The following is a 26,524-nucleotide window of genomic DNA, read 5'->3' on the forward strand; positions in this document are numbered from 1 at the left end:
TCATCATTTGAGAGTCTCAGGGTTCTAAAATAGTTAACGATACATTTTGATTTCATAGGCCCTTAGGTAGCTCAGCTACTAGAAACTGATAATTCCTTTTGTCAGCTGCTCTGGACATAGAATTTTCTGGTTTGTTTTCAATCATTGCTAGGTTCTTATTTCCTGAGCTTCCTGAAGAAGGCAGCACAATTCCTCTGTCTGCTCCTCCACCCACCGGAAGGAGGTCCTTCTGCACTGGGAAATCAGATTCCACATCCGAGTCCCCAGAGCCGGGGTAAGTTGAGCTGGGTGAGGTGGTGAAGACGTGGGGTGCGGGCTGCATGGACTCCCGAAGAACCCCAAAGATAGTGCTTTCCCCAGGCCCCATTCCTCATTTCCTCAGTGACCCCTCCAAGGTTCCTAGTGGTACCAGTCACTGTCCAGGAAGGAGCAGCTGCACACAGCCAGGCATGAAGGCTGCTGAGCAAAGGAGACGTGTGCTGAGTTAGGGGACCCCGCAGGAGCAGCCTCAGGATGGAAGCAAGAGAGATTTCAGTTTGCTTTCTGTCTGACAGTTGGCCCAAGGCAGTCAGCTCAGGTGTATAGAGCAGCTCTCCACAAACCGTCCTGTGAGCCTTGTAGTCTGGAGAGGACGCTCGTCTCTGAACCCGTGTTAACGCTCCCTCCCGCCCTCCCACTCCTTGGTTGTAGTTACGTAGTAACGAGTTCTGGCCTAGTCCTCCCTGTGCTGCTGCCGCGGCTCTACCCGCCGCTCTTCATGCTTTACGCCCTGGACAATGACCGCGAGGAAGACGTTTACTGGGAGTGTGTGCTTCGCCTAAACAAGCAAGCGGATATCGCTCTCCTGGGCTTTCTCGGAGTGCAGAGGTTGGTACCGTCGGGAGAGAACCAAAGTTGGAACTGAAAATCCTTCAGCACCTATGTGTATGTGTGTGTCGTTTTCCGACCTGCTCATGGTCTTCATTTCTGAGAATATTCGCAGATAGTTATGAAGTTGCTTATTCATCTGAACATGTTCATTATCATGTGAACTAAATGGCTCGTCTGACCTACTGAAGATGCATAATTTATATTCCTGTTCTGTAGAAGAAGTTAATTTCTTTAAATCCTTGGTGTTCCTTGCCTCTTTTTCCTTCCCTCATTTGCAATTTAGAATTTCAGATCCTAAAAGTTTTCTTTCTATCTCAGACCATTGGTTCTTGTTCTGGGGAATCACATGATCATCCTTTCTAGAGCAGTGATAAAGCTGATCCCCAACCCACCCAAGAATTATGTATTCATGCTGTATGAGAAGTTGATTTTTTCTCATAAACTATTTTAGCAATAAAAGTGTGATAAAAGTAAATGAAGGAAGCATTCTGGGCTGTAGTGTGAGATGACTGGAATATAGAATGCCAGACCTCTTTGGGATATGGTAGATGCTATTGTCAACATAAAAACCACAGCCCTCATCTTACAGGGAACTACAAGATTTAGGTTACCCCAAGCCCCATGTGTCAGCATGGAAGCAGATTTATGGGATTTGTATTGTTTTACACAACAAAGATGGTTTAAAATGCGTTGGTGGGTACACCAGAGAGAGACCGGGTACATTGAGATGGGGGAGCAACTCCATCGACCCAAGATGTTGTGTGATGGTACAGAGCAGGGCCAGGAATGGCTGCTCACACTTTTATTGCTAAAACTAGTCCAAGAGAAAGTAACCAGCCTCTGAACCTGCAGGATTCCACTATTGTCACAGCACTGGAATTCCAGTCAGTCCTTCAGGCTCTGCAGACACAGACGTCTAACAGGAGTTTTTCGTTCACAGCTAGACACAGCTTCTTTTCGGGAATTTTATTCACACTCTTAAATCATTTCCATGATACCTACTAAACTTAGGAAAAATGGAAATAAGAACATAAAACTGAGAACCAATTTTTAGAGAACTTGTTTTTAGTGGGAACAGGGAAACCAAGATAACGATCGCCTTTTTAAAGGGGGTGTATCTACCAAAATGGTCTATTAACAATTGATGGTTTCATTGTAGGAAATTTTGGCCAGCAACCCTGTCAATCCTGGGAGAGAGCAAAAAGGTATAGTGGAGTTTACTTCTCACCAAACATGCTCTTTTTTGCGGAGAAGTGTTCCACTCTCCGTGAGTGATGCTCGGGTTAATGTCAGTTCCCACCAGCTGTCGGGCCCCACAGGACCATTCATTTTCTTGTGGGGGAAGATGCCTCTCTGACGGTCGCTCTCCCTCTGCAGGTTTTGCCAACCACAAAAGACGCTTGTTTTGCCTCTGCGGTGGAGTGCCTGCAGCAGATCAGGTAATGCCGATGCTGTTGACAAGTCGCACAGTCAGGTCGTGGTCAGTCTGTGGGCGGGCAGAAAGAACGTGTCCCCGCCCCTTCTCTCCGCGTCATTCTCTCCATGCCTGGGTGTTGTGAGAATTAACAGGAAGATGGCCAGGTCTCTCTGGAAACTTGCGGGCTGTTTCACTCTAAAATACCCTTGTGTTTTCCAAGGCGTGGAGAGCCTACCTGGAGACTCACCTGTGTGCTCCTGTCTTTAGCCAAATGGAAATTAACCAGCTTCTAATTCAGAGAAGAGATCCCTTTGATCCAGTGGATCGAAGGGAGCATTCTGTCAGAGTTCTCCCACGGGAATCTCTGACAGCTGGAGGCGTCTTTGCCCAAACACTGTAGGATTGCAGAGGTCTTCCCCACCACCCTGTGGTTGCCTATGGTGTCTAATTTGAGACATGTGAGACCCAAGAGAGACTCTTTTTCTAAAAATGAGTAAGAGATGGCTTTATCAGGAAAATCTAGGCTATCTTTTTGTACTTTGTTTCCACAACAGCACAACATTTACTCCGTCAGACAAACTTAAAGTCATTCAGCAGACCTTTGAAGAGATCTCCCAGAGTGTCCTGGCCTCACTGCAGGAGGACTTCCTGTGGTCCATGGATGACTTGTTCCCTGTCTTCTTATATGTGGTGCTACGGGCCAGGTATCCAGTCTTTTCTGAGGTCATTGTTATCTACTCTGGCACTGTTTGTTTTCCAAGTCTGCCCTTTGCTTCTCTGGAATGGACGATAGCAAGATGCCACCATTAGACTAGAAATCCACTTCTCTTAACCCATTCCACAATGGCAGTGTTTGAACCTGTGGGTCACAACTACTGCGGGGTCAAATGACATCAGGTATCCTGTGTGTCAGATGTTTACGTTCTGACTCCTAACAGTAGCAAAATTACAGTTAGGAAGTAGCAGTGAAATAATTTTATGGTGGGGTCACACACACGTGTTAAAGGGTCTCAGCACTAGGAAGGTTGAGAGGCACTGCTCTACGCTGCTGTCTTTGTGTTACGCTGTTCTTTCTCTGCCACCATCAGTTGACAGAAAAGGAAAGTCTGCCTGAAGCAGAGTGAACTTCTCATCCTTTTCTGTCTGGAACAGGATTCGGAATTTAGGCTCTGAAGTCCACCTCATTGAGGATCTGATGGACCCCTATCTCCAGCATGGGGAGCAAGGCATAATGTTCACCACCTTGAAGGTGAGTGTAGCACTTAACAGTGTTGAACCTTAATCTGCCCGTCATCTACCCTATTATAAATCATTCAGTAGCCACATTTCCTCATTTTCTTCTTTTTGGGGGGGGATGTTGTTTTGAGAATGGGGTCTTACTCTATAGCTCAGGTTAGCCTGGAGCTCTTAGTCACCTTTCCGCCAGCGCTTCCCAAGGGCTACAGTTGCAAGGGAGAGCCACCGTGCCTGAGCCACTCTGTTCTTTATGGAAAAATTCAGTGTAGACTTCACTGTTTTCTTTTATTACAAATAGATCTTTTCATACAATATATTCTGATTATGGTCTCCCCCCTCCGCATTCCTCCTAGTTCCCTCCTATCTTCCCATCCAGATCCACACCCTTTCTGTCTCTTGTTAGAAATCAAACAGGCATCTAAGGAACAATAGTAAATACAGTAAGATAAATACAAAACAAGCAGATTGGAATAGGGCAAAACAAAAACAAGAAAAAGCACAAGAAACACATAGACACAGAGACACACTTGTTCACACACAGGAATCTTGTAAAAACACAAAACTGGAAGCTATAATATAGATGCAAATGACCTGTAGGTTAAGAAAAAACAAAAGCCCTGACTTAACATTATGAGACAAAGAAACTCCACTGATACTATTGAGTTCATTTTGTGTTGGCCATCTACTGCTGGTCATGGTACCTGCCCTTAAGCGTGGTCTGCTTTCCTAGTGAGACTCGCTTGGAGAAAACCAGTTTTTCATTGGCTCTCAATTGGCGATAGCCTCTGGGTTAGGGATGGGGGTCTGTGTCCACTCTCCTTTCAGTTCTGGGACCCCATATGGGGCAGACGTGTGCAGGCCCTGTGCATGCCATGGTCTCTGAGTTCATGCGTGCATCAATCCTGTCGCGTCTGGAAGGCCTTGATTCCCTGGTGCCTTTATCCCTCCTGGCTCTCATACTCTTCTGCCTCCTCTTCTGCAGGGTTCCTCGAGCCCTGAGAGGAGAGATTTGATGGAGACATCCCTTTTAGGGCTGAGTGTTCCAAGGTCTCTCACTCTCTGCATATTGTCTGGCTGCGGGTCTCTGTATTAGTTCCTGTCTGCTGCAGGAGGAGGCTTCTCTGATGGCTAAGCAAGGCACTGATCTATGAGTGTAGCAGAATGTCATCAGGAGTCATTCATTTTTATGTTCCTTGAGCAGAACAGCAGTATTTGGTTTTTCCCTAGGTCCCTGGCGTGTCTAGTATCTAGTGGTTCTTGGCCACCCAAGCAGCATTGGGTATGGGTTCCATTTCATGGAGTGGGCGGTCTTAGTTAGGGTTTCTATTGCTGTAAGGAGACACCATGACACAACTCTTATAAAGGAAAACATTTAGTTGAGGTGGCAGCTTATAGTTTCAGAGGTTTAGAGCATTATCATCATGGCGGGTAGCATGGCAGTGTGCATGAATACATGTTTCTGGAGAAGGAGCTGCTACACCTTGATATACAGGCAGCAGGAAGTGGACTGTCTCACTGGGTGTGGCTTGAGCATATATGAACCCTCAAAGCCCACCTCCACAGTGACACACTTCCTCGACAAGACTACCTACACCTGCTCCAACAAAAGCACACCTCCTAATAGTGCCACTCCCTTTGGAGGCCATTTTCTTTCCATCCACCACATGGGCCTCAACTCAAATCAGGTATTGGTTAGATACTCCTACAAGCTTCGTGCTAGTACTTTGGGATCACTAGAGATGCTTCTCCGAAATGTGTTCTTGCAGGTAGGTCACTCTTATAGATGGATGCGTTTGTAGGGGTTGATGTTTCTCTTTTGGTCGTGTTCAGAGTTCCTTCCAGTACCCTGAACACTAGTCAGCAGGGATGAAGGCTCTGGGTAGGCACCAGCTCGACTCCTCCATAGTCAGTGAGCTGTGTGGGTGTTGACTTCAGCAGTGGGTAGGCACCAGCTCGACTCTTCCACGGTCAGTGAGTTGTGCAGGTGTTGACTTCAGCAATGAGTAGGGCCTTGCCATCGGTTTGTGGAGAGCCACCAAAAGCATTGGCAACAACCTGAGTTGTTTGGGGGTTTCCAGGGGTCCCTTTGGCCAAAAGCTCAGATGTAACCCAGTCCTGGCATTGGAAGCTTCATTTGGTGACAGATGGCCAGTAGGAGCTCTGTCTGTCTCCGTTACTTGGTGATATCAGTCAAATTGCCTTCATCTGCGGATTTTCATTTAGGAAGCGTCTACTGGATTAGACCTCACAAGCCCGTAGTTTGGGCTGTCTTTCCCCACATCTCTCCCTTCCTCCCTCCCTCCCTCCCTCCCATCCCCCTCCCCCTGACCCATCCGTAACTATCTGTTCCATTTCTGCTTCCTAGGGAGATCCATCTCCCCTCTAGTCCCTTACTCTGTACCTAATCTCTGTAGTTGTATGGATTGTAGCTTGCTTATCCATGACTTAACAGCTAATATCCACATATAAGCAAATACATACCATATTTGTCTTTCTGGGTCTGAGTTGCCTCTCAGAGTAGACTAAATGCCTTCAGACTATATGTTGTTGGTACTAAAAGCATGGTAATACATTAAATTAGGACAAATCAGACCTACACTGCCAAGTAATAAAATCTTAAAAATTATAATATTTAATGTGAAGTAGTATGTTATGGTCACATGAATAGAAAGTCCCTAATGGAAAGGATAATGTTCATATTAACATTACAGTAATACAATTTCACATTAGAAATGGAAGATGCAAACTAAAATTGGTAAAGATATTTAATAAATGTCAAAAAAGCATTATTGTCATTTGCAGCTGTCTTGGAGGTAGGCTGAGGCAGCAAGGCATGTGTGCTGTGGGGTTTGTAGAAAAAGGATGAGCAAAGGAAAGACGGGGCCGTTAAAATGAGCAAAACCTTAGAGCTGACCATCAGGTTTGTGGCTTGAACTAACTTTTAAACTTTTTCATGAAGATTTCTGTTATATAAACTGAGAGAGAGAAAGTAGAGCACATACTGTCTACAATTTACTTTATTAGTATTTCCTTGAAGAGTATGAAGCATTCCAAAGGAAAATAAGTAAATGTACGTGAGGACAAATGCTCAGAGTCACTCAAAATCCTAGAAGTCCAAACCGAAGCTTGTTGTGCCTAAAATACCAGCAGATCTGTGTTCCGCTTCACCCAGTGCTGGTGGGATTGCAGTGAGGTCACTCTCCCACATTGCTGACAGTGGGGTACACGCGGTTCAACTGCTCGTGTGTGAACAGTTCCGAGAGGTTATTAATATTCTGATCAACAACCGCAAAGTGTTGGTGTGTTTGACTCTGGATCCCACTCCCTGGAATTCATTCCAGGAAACCAAACTCAAGAGTGGAAAGCGTGCGTCCGTCACCCAGGTGTGGCGTGCGTTGTAGTTTGTAACTCCTAAGTACGACCACCGAAGGATCCCTGAACATGCTTCCCGAAATGCGTTCTTGGAAATTCTGACTTGCCGTGTGCAGGGGCACTCAGATCCTTTGTCCTGAGCTGTCTCGGGGAACTCTGGTCACACATGTCCTTGTGTCCCTTCAGACCTCCCAGTCACTAGTGAATGTACTAGTAAAGACTAGTACACAGCTGATATAGCCTTGCTTCAGAAATAGAGGGACATATGTACAATTGTGTTGTTGTTAATTACAACTAGGCTGCACATAGGCATTGGATGGAGTCACAGGGAAGAAGAGCATGAGTGAGTGAATATGTGGGCATCTGTGTTAATAAGGGATTGTTCCTTCCCTAGTCTTAAAAGGAAAACTTGGATTTGTTTTGAATTTTTCCAGGCATGTTACTACCAGATTCAGCGTGAGAAGCTTAACTAGGGTTCCTGGTTAAGAACTGTTAACCACAGCTTAAGAACTGGATTATCTGCTTCGGAGGCTGCAGCACCATCTGGGATCGTCTGATGGCGGCGAAAAGAACAGTGTTGAAATGGGAGTGGACTGTGTGTTGTTTGGGTTGTCATTTCTGAGCCTTACTAATAATTAGAGCCCTGAGCTCAGGGTGGAAAACCTACTGTATAGTTCAAACGGAGAATGGAAAAGGAAATAGGAATCCGCTTAGACAGTCTTTGCTGTGCTAAGATCCATACACCTACTTAGAAAAGGAAGCCGGTTACCTCTTTCCTGTAGTGAAAGGTGTCAGCACCATGGAATTGCAGGAAAATTTCCCAAGAAAGCTGCTTATGTGAAAGAAGTTGCTGACTGTTTTTAAGTTCCTGGCTTGTCCACATCCATTTGCAGTTAACCCCACATCCCTGGGCAAGGATTAGGTTGTGCTTGAGACTGAAGTAGCCGTACCTTGCCTTCCTAGATTCTTTCCATCCACTTGAGCAGCATGCTGCTTTGCTGGGGGAAGAAGAGGAATTTTTAAATTGCAGTTTTAATCTTTTATAAGCCCCTCCTCCAGGGTATTTGTGGTGGGAGAGGTTCCATGAGGTGACTACGGCATCCTGGTCCAGACATGGAATACATCCAAATAGGAACTTCTGCCTCCTGATTGAAAAGGACGTAGGGATACACTGGAATTCAGACCCTGATGCTGAGCTGCTGCAGAGCCTCACTGGTCCAGGCAGCTGCGTTCCCAGGAGGCCAGCACAGGCTTTGCGTGGAGACGGAAGACTGGGAAATGTGGAAGGAAGGAAGGAAGCAGGGGCTGCAGCCGGTGGCCTTCCCTCCACCTCACACTGAACTGAGACGGGAAGAAAGGGAAGACACACTGGGCTGCTCCCACCTCAGAAGTATTGTGACAGACACCACATTTCCACGGTCTGCTTCTTGACAAACCCCCTTGTAGGTCGGTGGTTTACACTGTAGCAGTGACGTAGCTGTTTGGGTAACACAGGTGCTCTTCCCGTCTCATGTGCTGTACTCCGTGGGGAGCAGTGTCCTGACTCATGTGAAATGACCAGCAGGCATTAATTACTTTTGAAAAGGATCATGATTTCCGAGCTACTTTATAATCAAGACAAGTGTTTGTTAAAATACTGTTTTGGAATGTTGGCTGTAATGTAACAGCAGTTTTCATAATAAAAGACATTCATCTCTATGAAGTTGTTCTCTGACTGTAGACAAAATGGCATAGGACAGACTAGAATTGTAGAGTGCTCAGCTCAGTATTTCTTTGTCCACCTTGTAATCAATAATGCATGCCTCTGACCTCAGGACACCCTGGGGTTTTAGCTCACTTAACTGCAGCCCATTTTGATAATCCAAGGACAAGAGTCTTAAAGTCTGTCTCCTTGACTAAGACACTTGGTGGTTCACGTTGTTCGTCTTTAGGGAAGTTGGAGACTGATTCCACCTTCCCGCTCACTGCCCTCTGCCAGAATGAGCCTGCACCCTGTGGGAAGGGACCAGGGCCCACTCCCTTCTGAGCATTCCCCATTTCGAATGTTTTTGACTTTGTGGACCAACACTCAAATGCCACATTTGGCTAGTAAAGACAAATTAAACAAATAGCTAGCTCCTTGAGACAGAGAGATGGGATAATAGTGGAAATGGACGAAAACTCAGATGATGGAACCAGACAAATTCTCAAATGCCAGCACGCCACCTCCTCTCTGGTCACACACTGCAGCTCATCCTATTTCAGTCTTCAGTGGAGATGTCTAAACACTGCCGAGTCCTCATTCTATATGCTTTTTTTTTTTTTTTTTTTTTTGGTTTTTCGAGACAGGGTTTCTCTGTGTAGCTTTTGCGCCTTTCCTGGAACTCACTTGGTAGTCCAGGCTGGCCTCGAACTCGCAGAGATCCGCCTGGCTCTGCCTCCCGAGTGCTGGGATTAAAGGCGTGCGCCACCACCGCCCGGCTCTATATGCTTTTTGAGTCGCTTCTTAAAGATAATACATTTTCAGGTTGTGTGTGGAAAATCCTAAATCTCCAGGCCACCAACGGTGACTAGAAATGCACAGCACCCGCACAACTGGTAAAGAGATCCCGATGGATGCTCACAGCGGCCCTCACAGGCAAGTGTCCATCCCAGCTCTCCCCGTTTTCCAGCCATGAAGAGCCGTGGTGTGCTCTGCCCCTGAGCTGGGACTCCAAGGCAGAGCTTCCCTACTCTCCACTCCTCTCTCCTGCCTGTACGGATGCCCCTTCAGAGCCGAGCTCTGCATTAAGTCTTCAGAAACTGAAGTTTGAAGGAAAACCCCGATGGGGTAGTGGCACACATTTGTGATCACAGCCCTTGGGAAAGGGAGGTGAAGGCATGAGGATGAGGAAGTCAGAATTATTCTTGGTGACACACACAAAGTCTGAGGCCACCTGGGCTCCACGAGACCCTGTCTCAAAAAAAATGAAAATAAAATAAAAAACCAAAAAGCAGAGAAGAAGATCTGGTGGGATATCTGCTATCCTGAAATAGTCCACAAAAATATTAGTGACTGTAGTGCAGTGTGGTAGCAGTGTGAGAGGAAACCCGCATGAGGTGGGGGGTAATGCAAATGAGATGCTTCCACCGAGGAGGATTGGCCAGGGCCAGCTTACAAGGGGTGAGTCAGTAGTTGGGCTGCAAGGTCAGGATTAAACCCCAGCATGGGCAGGGACTTTATCCAGAGCCTCTGAGGTGACTTTGGCAGCTGACAGCTGCCGGGAGTTCCTGCTTGCTCTTCTCTTGACAGGTGACAGCTACGTGTGTCCATCCTTGCAGGTAAGAGACTATCCGCAATCCTGCATTTCCTGCAGGCCCCTCCCGCAGCTGAACAGAGTCTTGGGTAGTCTATTTCACAGTGGTTGACTCTTGGACACCTCAAGTCACCTATAAAATGATTATGAAAGGACCATCTCTTTAACTGTGGAAGTGAGTTATCACAGACTTCAAGTGAAACTGAGTGTCCCCATCTTCTTCCCTGAGGGCCTTTGATGCAGGGAAGCCAGCAGGCTGTTTCTCATGCTTACACATGTGCTTTGCTCAGGGTTTCTCATGGTTACACATGTGCTTTGCTCAGGATTTCCATATTGAAAAGTATTTTGGAAAACAAGCATAATGGGTAGGGGGTCAGAATTTTAAAGCAGTTAGTGTGTCTGTAAAGCAGAAGGAAATGCTGCCTTAAAACATTTTCATTACATTTGTGTGTGTGTGTGTGTGTGTGTGTGTGTGTGTGTATGTGTGTGTATGTGCTCACACACACGTTTGTGCGGGCCCCCTGCTTGTGGAAGTCAGAACAACTTTTGGGAAACAGTTCTTATACTGTGTGGATTCAAGGTCATCAGGCTTGGCAGCAAAGGCCTTTCCCTGCTGAGCCATCTCAAAGGCCAAAGCTGACTTAAGGTAATGTTCAAGTTCGAGGTGTTCATAATGTTTACGTGCTTGATAAAACAGCTTTTAATGGCTTTTTTATACTCTCTGCCTCTTTACCCTATAAATTACATGTGGCAATATATTGTGTATCCTAATAAACTTGCCTGGGGATCAGAGGACAGAGCCAGCCACTAGATTAGATGGAGAGGTCAGGCACTTGAGATCTCATGCCTTTGCTTGGGAAGCACACACACACACACACACACCTTTAATCCCAGGAAGTAATACGGCAGGGCAGAGAAAGGTATATAAGGCGTGAGGAAACAGGAACTCACTCTCTTTAGGTTGAGGATTTTGTAGAGGTAAGAACAAGTGGCTGGCTATTCTGCTTCTCTGATCTTTCAGCTTTCATCCTGATGTCTGGCTCTGGAGGTTTTTTGTTTGTTTGTTTCTTTGTTTCTTTGTTTGTTTGTTTTTTATTAAAAGACCATCTAAGATTCAAACAACAATTACACCTGTCTAGAATCCTTGATTCTGGGGAAACTCAAACCAAAGCACTTAGACACATGAGGTTAGTTTTTAAATCCACATAATGTCCTACCAATAACAAAAAGGACAGGTTAAAGAAAGATAGCAGGGCCGGGTATAGAGCTCAGTTTGGTAGAGTGCTTGCCTAGTGTATGTGAAGTCTAGGGTTCAGTCCCCAGCACCACATGAGCCAGATGTGGTCACACTCCTGTAATCCCAGTGCTTGGGAGGTGGAGGCAGGAGGATCACCTGTTTATCCTTGGCTACGTAGTGAGTTTGAGGCCAGCCTGGGCTACATGAGACACTGCTTCAAAACAAAAGAAACCAAACAACACAGCAACAAAAACCAAAACAACAACAAAAAAACCGAAATAGCTGATCATAAGGTGTGTATTTCAATGTGTGGATGTGGACATCACCTTAAACACACAGTTGAAACTACACCAAACCCAGAAAGGATGTAGCAACCTGGAATGCAGGTGCAGATACAGTCACTGCAGTGTGTTGTAGTGATTTTTTAAGTCACAAGCAGGATTACCGTTAGTGAAATGATTTTCTGGTTGGGTGGACTATTTGGTCAGATTTAATGTGCAATGAATTAAATTCTCCAATCATGGTGGTGGCATTTGCCCAAATTCAGTGTGTCTCAAAATTGCAAATCATTTTGTGTTTATGAAGAAAGTTGCGTTCTAAGTTCACATCATTCTAGGGTTGGTTTGGGTTTGTTTCTCCAATGAGACACTTGCAGGTTCTGCAGGCACAGTGATTGTCTTAGTTACGGTTTCTATTGCTGTGAAGAGATACCATGACCACGGCAACTCTTACAAATGAAAACATTTCATTATGGTGGCTCACTTACAGTTCAGAGGTTTAGTCCATTATCATCATGGCAGGGAGCATGGCAACATGCAGACAGACACAGTGCTGGAGGAGTAGCTGAGAGTCTTACATCTTGCAGGCAACAGGAGGTGGTCTGTAACACTGAGAGACACTTAAGCAGAAGAGACGTCAAAGCCCGCCCCCACAGTGACACATTTCCTCCCACAAGGCCACACCTCCTAACAGTGCCACTCCCTTTGGGGGCCTTTTCCTTTCAAACCACTACAGTGATTGTTTATCATGTAGAACTACTTCTAAAACATTCCCGAAGAGCCCATCTCCCCTTTGCCCTTCTTTTCTTAACCCTTTCATCATCCTGCTGGCTGAAATGTAGAGGTGATGGCTGGAAACCATGCCGCCATCTTGGAGCAGATAGATGAGTGCTGTGTACATCCCGGGGTTGGGACAGTGAGCTGGCAGGACCCCATTGCCTCAATACTTTATGGACTGAGGCTGACCTAGCAAGTCTGGGTTGTCTCTGCTTCTGAACTGTCAAATAAGGAACGCAGAAACTTCTACTAGGCCACTGTTATTCTGGATTTCTATCTTGTGAGAGTAAATAGATCGAAAGCGATGCTGTTGGAAGTATATTAAATTAAGCCGTTCAAACTGGTTGTTAGAGATGTGTACTGAAACTGATAGGGCTAAGATATAATGAGCTGCCATGTGTTTGAACCTACGCAAAACCTACAGGGCACTGTTGTCTAGGTTTTAGACAGGTTATAGGGTGAACCAGGAAGGCTATCAGGGGGGCTGGGGAGCCAAGTCACTGTTACGTTGTCTCTAGATTAAGAAGACTATGTATGCCAGGACAGTAATCTGTTTCACATAACTCAGTCCAGTCTTCTAACAGGAATTGTGCAGTGAGATCTATGAAGAACTGCCAAGTGCAATATACAGAATGGAGCATCAGTGTGCATTCGGGCCAGGGAGGCCCTCTGAGCTCTCAACAATGGGTAATTCACCCAGGAAAGCAAGCAGATAGACTATGACTTGTCGGTTATTGGAAAAGATGATAGGATTGTGAGATGGCTCAGTGCACACAAGGTTAACAACCTGAGATCTATCCCTACAACCCACGTGATGGAGGAAGAGAACTGAGTCCTGCAAGTTATCCCCTGACCTCTAAACCTGAGCTGAGTCACATGCATATGAGTCTCTGTGTGTGTGTGTGTGTGTGTGTCTGTGTGTGTTTAAACATGATGTAAAAGAGTTAATTTTAGAAAAGCAGTGGAGTGGGGAAGTGTTTATGGAATAATAGTTTTCTCTTTCACACAGCTAGTAGCAGCTGATTTGGAGAGGAAATGTCACAGGACAAGGCTGTGTTTTATTTGATGTGTACCCCAGTATGTGCGACTTAGTACTTGGCTTACAGAATAACTGTTGTTGAAAATATACTCCAGTATGCTGAGCATTGTGTGGCTGGTGTGGCCGAGTGACAAGATGCTGCCGTTTGTCAGTCTGCTTCCTGTTTCTGACTTCCCTTTCCAAGTGTTCCAGCAGGGAGGATGAAACAGTCAGACAGAGGGGCAGAGCTGACGGACAAGGACGGGACACTTTGCACATCGCCCAGTCCTGAGAACGGTATGTGTTACCAGAGTTCCTTTCTGAGGCCAGAGAAGACTTACCATACTGTCTGCGTTTGTGATCAAGCACACAGGGACACCTGCTGTGATCATTACCGAGGCTTATTCTACACCTGTGCCCATTGATTCTGAGAGCAGCTGTCAGTGCCAAAAAGACAATTGCCACACGAGGGTCAGAGCCCCACAGGCCGCACTGTCTGTATGAAACTCAGAACTGCGTACCTTGTTCGCATGCAGAGTAACCCTTGAAAGATTTTTGTTTTGTTTTTGTTGTTGTTGTTTTTGTTAGTTAGTTTGTTTGGTTTTGGTTTTGGTTTTGGTTTTTTGGTTTTTTGAGACAAGGTGTCTCTGTGTAGTTTTAGAGCCTGTCCTGGATCTTGCTCTGTAGCTCAGGCTGGCCTGGAACTCGTAGAGATCCATCCACCTGGCTCTGCCTCCCGAGTGCTGGGATTAAAGGCGTGAGCCACCACCGCCCGGTTGATTTTTGTTTTTATAATGAAAAAAAAAAAAACTGAGGATTTACTATGTATGTAGTTTCTTTGCTCAGTAGAATGTTGAAATTTATAATTGGAAGTCTAGGGGCAGGGCAAGATCTCTCAGTGAGTGAGGAGGGTACTTGTCATCAGAGCTGGTGACCTGAGTTAGGAGACAACCAAGTCCCTCAAATTGCCCTGTGACCCCCACAGATGCATTTGCATATGCACACAGTAAACAAACAAACAATAAATAAATAAATTTGAAAAAAAAATGTAATGGGAGGGCCAGCCAGATGGCTCAGTGGGAAGAGGTACTTGCCACCAACGTAAGTTCCAACCCTGGGACCCACATGGTCTAAAGAGAGACCTGACTCCTACAAGGTATCCTCCGGCTTCCACACAAATGCTGTGGTGTGCATGCCCCCAGCCCCACACCAGGAAATAAAGAACTCAATGTAATTGTAAAACTTCAAAGTCCAGTGGGAGAGGTTTTCAGGAGCACTCTCCATGAGTATTTTCAGAAAGGGTACAAATAGCCAACTGTGTTCGGCTTAGAGAAAGAAGGCCCAGAAAACAGCTGGATGGTTTAGGGATAAATTCCTGTTTGGTAAGGCAGAAGAGGGAAGGTGATTGCATCATCCTCACGGTATCCCATGTCCACATATCACCATCATTCACCTACAGTTGATCTCAGTCCCATGAGAAAGCTAGCTGATTTGCAGTTTTGCCAGAAGAAACTTTTTCCCCCAGTCACATGGGCTTCTGAAATGTATAGCAGAAATGATGGGACAGGGCTTGGAGCCACCCTGGGGCCTTAAATCCAGCGTTGCCCCTCTCGTACAGTGTTTGGCAAGCCCGGCATTCCGAGCAGCATCGGTCACCCCTTACCGGCCTTACTTGTGCCCCCCCACCTCCCCCCCTCCACTCCCCCCCTCCCCCCCACGGCTGACCTCTGTCCCCCTTTCCTAGGCCTCTCTGGAATCCTGAGGCTGCTGCTGCAGGAGCTGAGCCTTTTCTACAGCCGAGATGTGAATGGCGTGTGTCTCTTATATGACCTCCTCCGTTCCCCGTGGCTGCAGGCTCTGCTGAAGGTGAGTGAGCCAAGCCTTTGATTCTCTGGCTGGCAACAGCCAGTGTCTTGCTTGGACCTTTCAAGTTGCTGTCAAAGCATGCCGAAGATGTTGGCTTGTTGATTTGCTTTTTAAAGTAAAACTGCATCGTCTTTGTTTTGCATACTTTTAATTTCAGAACAAAAACAAAACAAAAAACAAATAACAACAACAACAAAAATCTCCATAAAACCCCAGTACACAACCTTGCTGTCAGGTTGAGGGGAGGATTTTTCTAGTTTAAGAAACAAGTACAGGAAAGAAGAAGTCAGTAGAGAGCCAGATGGATGAAGGCCAGTCTCGCTGCTGGAGGAGCCAGAAGCTAAGACAGAACAAAAGTCGCAGCCTTCCCAGGGGGAACTCTAAACTACTTCCAAGTGAGATGCGTTCTCAGCAGCCTCATGCAGGAGGCCGGCATAAGGGACAGCGATGCTGGACGCCTCCACTGATGCTTGTCTTCATCAGAAGGCGGCATCAGAAACAGCAATGCTGGACGCCTCCACTGATGCTTGTCTTCATCAGGAGGCAGCATCAGAAACAGCAATGCTGGACGCCTTCACTGATGCTTGTCTTCATCAGTGCCCAGGCCAGCTGTGATCATGGTTGGAGTTCTTCCCAGGATCTACATGTGAGAAGCCAGAAAGGAGAAGCATAGCTCTTAACAGCGGTGCCACAAGGTCCTTGACAGCCCTGGTTTTGCCAGTCCCAGTCAACTGCTGCAGGATCTCCACGACTGGGTGGGCAGGGTTGATTTCCAAGTGCCTTTCGACCATGATGTAGCGGAGCTGTCTTTTAGTGCCGGGGCCTTCATGCACTACCCTGCAGGCTCTGTCCAGCTACAGGTGTTCATCATAATGCAGCCGAGTGAGGACACATGCCTGTTGGAGATTGTCACCTTCTCCACCTTCTTACGCAAGCAACTGGGGCTTGCTTAGTTTTAGAGGGTTAGTTCATGACCATCATGACAGGAAGCAGATAGGCACGTCACTAGAACCAGAACCGAGAGCTTTATATTCTGATCCATGGGCGGCCGACAGACAGAGAGAGAGAGAGACACTGGGCCTGGCATGGGCTTTGGAAATCCCAAAGCCCACCTCAGTAGCACACCTCCTCCAGCAAAGCCACACCTCCTCCAACAAAGTCACATATCCTAATCCTTCCCAAACAGTGCCACTCCCTAGTGACTAAAACATTCAAACGTATGAGCCTATGGGAGCCATTCTCTTTCAAACCACCATACCAGGAGAGATGGTGCACACCTGTAATCCCAGCACTCAGGAATAGAGGCAGGATAACCAGAAGTTCAAGGTCATTCATGGCTAAAAGTCAATCTGAAGCCAGCTTGGAATCAATGAGACCCTATCTCAAAAAAAAGTTGCGGTGGGGAGATACAGAGAGAAAGAGACAGACAGACAGACAGACACACACACACACACACACATATACAGAGACAGAGACAGACAGACATATATAGACACACCCCTGTTAGCTTTGGAAACATTTGGGAATGAAAAACTATGGTCTGATCCTTTCTTTACTGTCCCCAACTTATTTTTTCAGAGGACCATAAGATTACAATATAATTACCACAATGGCCACCAGCAGCTCCATATCAGTTCCTCACAGTCCTTTGTCCTTAAGGCCAATTCCAGACAAATAATGCTTTTACAAAAGCCACTTCTGCTTAGATGTAGTGGTGCATGCCTTTAGTCCCAGCACTTGGGAGGCAGAGGCAGGTGGGTCTCTGTAAGGCAGCCTTACCTACACAGTAAGTTTCAGGTGGTAAGGAAGGCATACTAAAACCCCATCTCAAAGAACAAACAAAACATCATTCCTCTTTTGTTAAAATCAGGAACTAAAACATCCATGGATATGGTTGGAATGCTTAACATTTCCTTACCCTGATAGAATCTTCCAAAATTTGATTAAAAGTTTGTGCACCTTACAGAGTAGATGTTCTGAACAGGTGTTCTTAAAAAAAGATCCTTTTGAAGTTATTTTTGGGGATATGGGTTATCTAATTAAGCATGAAATATGGTCAGCTTTATAGTGCATGCTCATGTTATAGTCTTTAGAATTGAAGTGGTAACATCTTCTGTATGACCAAAGATGTACATCACTTGTTTTAAATCCCTTGATCCCAAGTCTTACAGTTTAGTCTTGGCTGGCCTGAAACTCAGTATGTAGACCATACCTAGCTAGCACTTGACCCCTACCAGGAACACACACACACACACACATACATACACACACACACACACACACACACACACACACACACACACACACACACACATATACTCCAAGGCCAGGAGTTGAGGTTTCATTATAAATGCTCCCCAGGCTCACCATCTTTGGTGAGTACAGGTTTGTAAATGGACATTTCCTGTCCTGACCACCCTGACCCAAATAACTGCCTCAGAGGCTGAATATGAATTATAAATGCTCAGCTAATAGCTCAGGCTTGTTACTAGCTAACTCTTACATTTAAATGAACCCATTTCTATTCATCTATGTATTACCATGTGGCTCATGGCTTTACCAGTCCTCTAGCATGTCTTGCTTCCTGGGCGCTGGCTGGCATCTCTCCTGATTCCACCCTCCTTCTTCCCATCATTTTCAGTTTGGCTTTCCCACCTAACTTCCTGCCCAGCTACTGGCCTGTCAGCTTTCTATTAACCAATGAGAGTAATACATAGTCATAGTATAGAAAAGAATTGTTCCACTGCATTTCCCCCTTTTTGTCTAATTAAAAAGGAAAGTTTTAACCTTAATATAGTAAAACTATGTACAACAAAAACAGTTATTAGGTAAAAATTACAGTAACAATATCCAATCCATTTGCATTTGGCAAAATTAGAGAAAATACTTCATCTGTCTTATCTTGGTGAGTCTAAAGTTTTGTATCTAATTCACTTTCTATTATAACTAAGGAAAACTATAATTATAACTATATAGTCTTTAATTCCATCAAAGACCCCAGAAAGATAAAATGTTACCTAATGACAAGGACATCAGTCTGTCTGGACAGTCACCCAAAGATGGATGCAACATTGGGGCATCCATCTTTGACCTATAGGCCTAGAAAATCTGACAGACTTTCCTGTGAAGCAGGGAATTGTGAAGGACTGTCCTACCCTGTCTTGGCAAAGTTCAGCAGTTGCTTTTTTTGCATCCTGCTAGTCCAGTTTGGACAGCAATTGAGGCAAAGAAAGTTTCTTTGCCCACATGGCTAGCTTTTGCCATAAAGAAAACAAACTCTGTATGGAGTTTCTTTGATGCCCATCACCTTCTCTGAAGTAGATTGATGCTGCCATGAACAGATGTGTCTCACTGTCATGAAAAGCCTTAGGTTATTAAACATACTAAATTCCATGTTCTGTAGGTCTTTGAAGTGTTTGAAGACCATCTATCTAAATATATCTGTATAGGACCTTGAAAACATACCTAACATGACTATAAGCTTGACTGTTACAGATGATTATTAATCTGTATTTCTAATTATACATTACATTTTTAAATGAGCTACATAAGCACCATATCTTTTTTTTTTTAAGATTTATTTATTATGAATACAGTGTTCTGTCTGCACATATCCCTGCAGGTCAGAAGAGGGCACCAGATCTCATTATAGATGGTTGTGAGCCACCATGTGGTTGCTGGGAACTGAACTCAAGACCTCTGGAAGAGCAGCCAGTGCTCCTAACCTCTGAGCCATCTCTCCAGTCCCCATAAACACCATATCTTAAACAAGTCTAGAAATATACATATAGTATAACAAAATTAATTTTAAATTTGTATCAATAAACTGAAATTCCATACCAATGTAAAAGATTTTGAGATTAACAGTTTTTTTGGGGTTAAAGTAGATTCAATAATCTACCCTTTCCCCCCATCATTTCTATATCATATCCCCCTTTCTTCTTTTAGAATGAGGTCTCTGATTTTAACTCTTTTGTTTAGCCTTTTTTTGACTATGACCAATAATGATTTGTAACCAACCCTCTAAACAAAGGTAAACATTTATAATCCATTTTTTTGTGAATGTGGGCATAGTTCTCTAGACTACTTCTTGTTGATTAGGGGTGCTGATAATCTTTGTGGGACCCTGAGAAAATTTAGCCAAAGGTCTGGCTTCTTATCCTAGACCCTGAATCATCTCAGCCAAAAGCCTTGAAGTTGTCCTGGATGCAGAACTCAGAGGAAACTGCAACAGAGGTTGTTTGAAACATTGGATCGTCTGGGCCATCCCTTCCCATCAGAGATTTTTCAGGGGGTCTTCCTCAATGAAACCTGATTTTCTTTAACCTAGAATGAATCCATGGCCTCTCGTTTCCTGTGTTAACAAAAGCATAACTTTCCCCCCAAATTAACATATCTTTTGACTTAAAATTTGAAGTCAAGATATTTTTAAACTATATATGTTGGTTTAACCTAGTAGTTTTCATAATCCAAGGTCTCTTAGCAGTCAAAAATTTTAAAGACAACACAATAATATACATAATCTAGACTCTCTATGTATTTTCCATCTTTATGTGGCTTATTTTTTATTACCCTATTCCTTTTTTAAGGATTTTATTTTAAAACTATATTTTTTTAGTCTATAATTGTATATGTCTTTTTTTCTTCTCTCTCCCAAGGCTATACATTTTTAAACACACTGTAACCTGTTTAGAGGTTTCTTTTGTCTGAATCCATCTCTATTGTGTTTCCTCAATCTTTTTTTGACTGCATGAGTCTTTAAACTGCTAAGCAGCATGACTAGGACCAAAGCAGTGGATTTGGTGGCTGGCTCCACCCCAATCCGAGAGTCAGGCTTATTGCCCCAACTCTGGGAAGCTGTTGGGTCCACCCTGCCACCAAGTAGTGTACAGCCTGCAGCCCACAAACCCCATTCAAGTGCTGCATAGCAGGACCTCCCAAAGGAGCTGTCTGTGCTACCAGCACGAACCAGGAAGTTGCTTTTTTAAAGGAGCGCAACCCTGCTTGAAGTCAGCAAACAGAGCCTACCAAAAAGACAGTTACCAAGATGCTGTGCTTGACTCCATTTTTTGTATGTTTATAATCTTTTTTTTTTAAGCCTTTTCAGGTCTTATGTGGAATTTTCAGCCACACATTGGAATGCTACATGTAAATGGATGTTTCCTGTCCCAACTGCCTGGTCCCAAATAAATGACTCAGAGGCTGAATATGAATTATAAATGCTCAGCTGATAGCTCAGGCTTGTTACTAGCTAACTCTTACATTTAAATTAACCAATTTCTCATGGTTTTACCTGTCCTTTAATACGTCTTGCTTCTTGGGTGGCTGGCTGGCATCTCTCCCGACTCCACCCTCCTTCTTCCCATCATTCTGTTTGGCTTTCTTGCCTAACTTCCTGCCCAGCTACCAGCCTGTCAGCTTTTTATTAACCAATGAGTAATATGTATCCATAGTATAGAAAAGGATTGTTCCACAGCACAGATTCTTTGTGCTTAGTACCCCTACAGCCATCAATCAACTGAGACCACTCCCACACACACACTTGAATACCAACCCTACAGTACTGCAGGAAGCTTGCTCCTCACAGATAGAGAGGGAAAGGCTAAGGTGCCTCTTGAAACTCCTTTCTCCATCTGTAAGATGAACTTGATTCCCAGAATAAGATGAAGGGCAGCACTGTGAATCCGGGCGAGCTTTGCTTACCCACCCTGACTTCTTATCTAGTACGGAAAAGAATCCCTAAGGATCAGAAGAGATGAAGCTGGAATTTGCACTGGAGAATTGCCTGAGGAAAGAGAACTGAACAGCTTTGAGCACCTTCCAAAGGTCTGGCTTCTTATCCTAGACCCTTGTTGGGTCATGAGCCACACAATGAATGCCTTGCCCAGCTGCCCAGCACAGAGGTCCTTAGGGGTCTCTAGCCCATAGACCCCCCCTTGAGAAGCCCTGTGTGCACTGTCTATAGATCCCTGTTGGCGTCGGCGTCCGAAACCTTCTCTTTACCTTCCTCACCTAAACAGGGGAAACATGTGCATACTTTTTATTGATGGAATTTCCCTGGGGCTACCAGTCTCCTGGTAGCAGCCAGGAGTGATGCCGCTGAGGCGCTGGGACCTCCACTCAGCCGCCGAGTCACACCGTGTCGCTTGCTCAGGTGTCAGTGGTACAGCCGCCTCGGCTGTCTCCTCCTTTGAGACCCTTTACTGTAAAATGTGACCGGCCACATCTTTCCATATCATTCTCACCCTTGTGCCCTTCTGCAGGTCTATGACTGCCTCCAGAAGTTTAAAGAAAAGAAGCTCCTTCCTGCTACAACCCATGCACAGATCCTATCCTGTGAGGTAAGGTGGCTCTGCCCAGAAGACCCATAGAGCCTTCGATGATGTCCTGTGACCTGGAGTGTTTGTTTAAATGGAGGTTTCTGTCGGAAGAACATGGTCAATGACTATGCACTTTAATAAATGTTCTTAATTAAATTTAATATAAAGAAGAAAATCGTCTTCCAAAACTAACACACACGCATGCACACACACACACACACACACACACACACACACGCACACGCACACGCGCGCGCGCGCATTCATGCACACACGTATGTACATTTTTAGCACATGACCATCTCTGCCTTTGCCCTGTCCTTCACATTCAACTGGCCCTGTGTGTACAAGGTGACGTTGCGGTAATGATTCTCCAGTTTCTATCTCCAACGTGGATCTGGATCTTGTTTGGATTCCAGTCTTTGCTACCCAACTTTCTCCTCCCCGTCTTCCTCGAAGTTGGATGGACACGTCAAACTTAGCATGTCCTCACATGTCCCCTTCGACTCATCCCAATCACGGCCTCTCCTGTCTCTGTCACTGCAGTACTATTGTCAGGCTGGAATCTTGGGGTAACCTGGGAGTCTGTTCTTTCTCTCAGATCTCACCAATTGTGCGGCAAACCTTGTCAGCTCCACTTCCAAACACATCTGGATTCTCACCAGTGGTTTTGTTTTTTTTTTTTACTCTTTTGGGGGCCCTGCCACCCAGCTCCCAAATAAATCACACATGGAGACTTATTCTTAATTTATGAATGCCCGGCCTTAGCTTGGCTTAGTTTCTAGCCAGCTTTCCTTAATTTTAAATTATCCCGTCTACCTTTAGCCTCTGGGCTTTTCCAGTTCTCTTACTTCTGTAAATCTTACTCTTACTCCGTGGCTGGCTGTGTAACTGGGTGGCTGGCCCCTGGAGTCCTCCTCTGGCTACTTCTCTCCTTTTTTCCTCCCAGATTTCTCCTTCTGTTTATTCTGTCTGCCTGCCAGCCCTGCCTGTCCTTTCTCCTGCCTTGCTATTGGCCGTTCAGGTCTTTATTAGACCATCAGGTATTTTAGACAGGCACAGTAACACAGCTTCACAGAGTTAAACAAATGCAACATAAACAAAAGTCACACACCTTAAAATAGTATTCTACTGCACGCCAGTCCTGTACCACCTAACATAATTCAGTAGAAGCCATTGACACCCTTACAAATAACTGGGTGTCCCTTCCACTGGCTCCTCCAGCCCCGCCTTTACACCCCCATGTCTGCTTCCAACAGAGAAGCCTTAGAAGCAAGCCAGACCAGTTGTTTCTCTGCCCCAGTCCTCCTTATGACCTCCCAACTCTGAAAAAAAAAACACCAAGATCCCAACACACTTGTACATGACTGAGCCTCTCTGGTGGCTTTATTTCATACTTATTTCCTCCACCTGCTCTCTCTGCTCCAACCACGTTGGCCTCATGGTCAACAAGCTCCTGTTGCATCCTTTCTGCCCTGGCCTGTCCTTAAGCCACTTGTGTTCTCGCTCATGAGTCCTCATGATCTTCCTATTCCATCGGTCAAAGGCCACGTTCCAGGAAAAGTTTCCCTGGCCACTCATCTAAAATCGAACTCCCTCCTGGAACTCCCTGGCCACCTTCCCTGCTTTGTTTTTCCTCTTAACGCTTTATGTTGGACAAAAATGTTCATTTCTGTTGTATTTATTGCCTATGCCTCCCCCACTGGGATGTGAACTCCAAGAGAGTGAGAATTTTTGTCTGCCTGTTAACTATTCTAACAGTGTCCATTACATAAAATGTGTTCAAAACTGTAGACCAAGTCAAAGAGAGGAGGAGGGGGTGAGAAAAAAAAAAGAAGAGACTGTACCCTCCATTTCAGCAATCAGCAGTTCAAACTGTCCCCAGTTGTCTGCAGGATAACGTACACATGGCATCTTACTCACTCTAACCCCGGTGCACAGGTGTGAAGCCTGTGACCTGCATGCTTTACTCGGCCGTGTGCAGTGATGTGTGCTGCTGGGGATCCATGCTTTGAAAAATACTGTGCTGTGGGATGTCTTTCTGTATGCTGTGAATACATGTTGTTTTGATTGGTTGATAAATAAAGCTGCATTAGCCTGTAGTTGTAAGTTTTCCTGTGTCCCACCTGGTCCCACAGCCCCTTGGGCCCAAGTAAACACACAGAGGCTTATATTACTTACAAACTGTATAGCCTATGGGCCAGGCTTCTTGCTAGCTAGCTCTTATAACTCAACCCATTTCTATTAATCTATATGTTGCCGTGTGGCTGTGGTGTTACTAGTCTGCTGGCATCTTGTTGCTCCTTCAGCGGCAGGCTGGTGTCTCCCCTGATTCCACCCTTCTTCTTGTCTTTAGTTTGAATGTCCTGCCTAACCTTATCCTGCCCTGCCATAGGCCAATGCAGCTTTCTTTATCAACCAATCAGAACAACACATATTCATAGCATACAAAAAGATATTCCACAGCAATACCGTGTCGTCTGAAAGCAGGTCTACAGTTCGTTCTAAGTCATTTCACATTTGCAGCAAGTATCGAAATTGCTGATAAAATGATACACTTTAAAATAAAAGTCATCATTTCCATTTTCTACTCAAAGAATGGAGCTTCTCATGAGACTGAGTGGCCTGAATTCTCGGCTCACCTGTAGCTCAAATTCATCTGCCTGTAATGTACTGCATTAATAAAGAGCCACTTTAGCAATACCAGAGGGAAAGGCCTTGCTACTTAGGCTATCATGGGTTTAATCTACCTTGAGTCTTGGCTTCTGTCTGCTATGGTAAAGTTTAACAGCTAAGGAAAGACACTAGGCCCTGTCTCTGGAGACAGAAAAGAAGGCTTCAGTAACAATGTCTCTTAGGTCAACATCATATTAGTACATCTACTTTTCAGCCTGTGTGAAGTTGACTAGGTGATAATGATTGTTGTTATGATTGTGTATATGTCTGTCTAAGTGTTTATTACATGTGTGGGGTGCCCTCAGAGGCCAGCTGGAGTTATGGGCAGTTGTAACCCACCTGAATGGGTGCTGGGAACCAGACTTGGGTCCTCTAAAAGAGCAGCAAGCTCTCATAACCCCTAAGCCATCTCTCCAGCCCCAGGTGATGAAGATTTTAAGTATTTGATTTCATTTCATTTTGCTTTTTGGAAACAGGGTCTCACCTGAAGGCCAGAGTGGTCTGTGACTCACTTTGGAGCTAAGCTAGTTTCAGCATTTTGGTCACCCTTGTGACCCAGTCTCTCAAGTGCTAGGATTACAGCCATAAGGCACCTGGCTTAAAAATACTTTATGCTGTCTATTTTTCCATCATGAATCAGGTCTTGGAGCTGTTACCCAAAGCCTCCAGTTCTCCTGAGATCCAAGAGCTGAGGCAAGTCCTCCAGGCTCCACACTGCAAGGTAGGCATTTGCTAAAATGGACAAAGTTTGCCCATCTGCCATATGACAGTGATGGGAAGAGTAAATAAAAAGGATATAAAATGTTGTCTCAGCCGGGCGGTGGTGGCGCATGCCTTTAATCCCAGCACTCGGGAGGCAGAGGCAGGCGGATCTCTGTGAGTTTGAGGCCAGCCTGGGCTACCAAGTGAGTTCCAGGAAAGGCGCAAAGCTACACAGAGAAACCCTGTCTCGAAAAAAAAAAAAAAAGTTGTCTCTGAATATATATTCTGTTCTGTACATGAATGACAAACCGATTATACTTGAAGGTGTGGGGCTCATATGTGATTGACTAGTCACTGAGCCAATGCTCTCACATGTATGAGGAGGCACCCAGAACTTTCCGGGATATCTTGTTCTCCCAAAAAAATACTATCCCTCTAACATTCTTGGCAGTCATCCAGGGCAGCTCCCGGTCACACAGAAAAAAATCCCTGTACTTTCTCTCCATGTTGGGAAGATTTTGACTTTTGAATACAGTGTGTGAAATTATTTGGGATATACATTTATTTGTATATGTGTATATGTGCCTTTATGAGTTTATGTGCACCACATGTGTGCCGATGCCCGCAGGGACCACAAGGGGGCATCAGATCCCCTGGAACTGGAGTCACAGATAATTGTAAACCGCCTGATGTAGGTGCTGGGAACAGAACCCAGGTCCCCTGAAAGAGAGCAAGCTCTTTATTAACCTCTTAACCTCTGATCCATCTCTCCAGCCCCTGAAAGAGATTTCTGTACACTTTTTAACCTCTGTATTCCTGGACCCCTTGTCCATAAACAGGGAGCAATAAATAGACCTATCTCGTAAGGTGACTGTGACTGAATTGTGCCTGACATGTAGGCGTGGTGTTTGTGGTCGGGTGTCTTATATAGTACCAAGTCACCGTCTTTCAGGTGCGTGTGGGCCACGTGTGACACTGCTCACCTGTCTCTTTCTGTTCCCAGGCTCTGCTCAGTGCCCATGATAGGGTGGCTCAGAAAGATTTTGAACCCTTTCTCCCCCCACTGCCGGACGACATCCCCGACAGTGAAGAAGCTATGAGGATCGTGTGTTTGGTGAAAAACCAGCAGCCCCTGGCAAGGAGATCATTTATCTCTTGTTTAGGGTTATGCCAGGGCTCCTTGTGATCTAAGTCGAATCTAATGGTTACTTGACTGGCAGTTTTGTCTCAGTCACGCACAAAGAGTGGAAATAACGGCATGACAGCCGGTGTCCTTTTTCCTGTGGTTCAAATGCACTGCTGGGCATAATGTTTTCATGACCGAAAGGTTTCTGTTTAGTATTTTTTCTTTCATGAGAAGACAAGATATAATATAAACTTTTTGATGAAAAGACATCTGTATTATATATTTTATTTGTCTTTCATGTATTTTACTCAATTCTAATGCCCTGGCCTACATCTTTCTCTTCCACTAATAGAA

General features: G+C 45.1%; 2 protein-coding genes across 2 annotated transcripts in view; both read left to right on the plus strand.

Annotated features, from left to right (window-relative positions):
* Als2 (alsin Rho guanine nucleotide exchange factor ALS2) overlaps positions 1 to 8,593 on the plus strand; it is a 72,060-nt gene extending 63,467 nt beyond the window's left edge. The window contains exons 28-34 of the mRNA XM_059277931.1: positions 152 to 274; positions 691 to 867; positions 2,030 to 2,075; positions 2,248 to 2,309; positions 2,842 to 2,991; positions 3,440 to 3,536; positions 7,330 to 8,593. Of these exons, the coding sequence (XP_059133914.1) occupies positions 152 to 274; positions 691 to 867; positions 2,030 to 2,075; positions 2,248 to 2,309; positions 2,842 to 2,991; positions 3,440 to 3,536; positions 7,330 to 7,368 (694 nt within the window). The 3' untranslated portion in view covers positions 7,369 to 8,593. The remainder of the gene's footprint in view (positions 1 to 151; positions 275 to 690; positions 868 to 2,029; positions 2,076 to 2,247; positions 2,310 to 2,841; positions 2,992 to 3,439; positions 3,537 to 7,329) is intronic.
* Positions 8,594 to 13,695: 5,102 nt separating this feature from the next.
* Mpp4 (MAGUK p55 scaffold protein 4) overlaps positions 13,696 to 26,524 on the plus strand; it is a 44,124-nt gene continuing 31,295 nt past the window's right edge. Inside the window, exons 1-5 of the mRNA XM_059278805.1 lie at positions 13,696 to 13,777; positions 15,225 to 15,346; positions 21,610 to 21,687; positions 24,983 to 25,063; positions 26,048 to 26,179. Coding sequence (XP_059134788.1) covers positions 13,702 to 13,777; positions 15,225 to 15,346; positions 21,610 to 21,687; positions 24,983 to 25,063; positions 26,048 to 26,179 — 489 coding nt within the window. The 5' untranslated portion in view covers positions 13,696 to 13,701. The remainder of the gene's footprint in view (positions 13,778 to 15,224; positions 15,347 to 21,609; positions 21,688 to 24,982; positions 25,064 to 26,047; positions 26,180 to 26,524) is intronic.

This window comes from Peromyscus eremicus, chromosome 13, assembly GCF_949786415.1.
Source record: "Peromyscus eremicus chromosome 13, PerEre_H2_v1, whole genome shotgun sequence".
In the NCBI taxonomy this organism is placed as follows: domain Eukaryota; kingdom Metazoa; phylum Chordata; class Mammalia; order Rodentia; family Cricetidae; genus Peromyscus; species Peromyscus eremicus.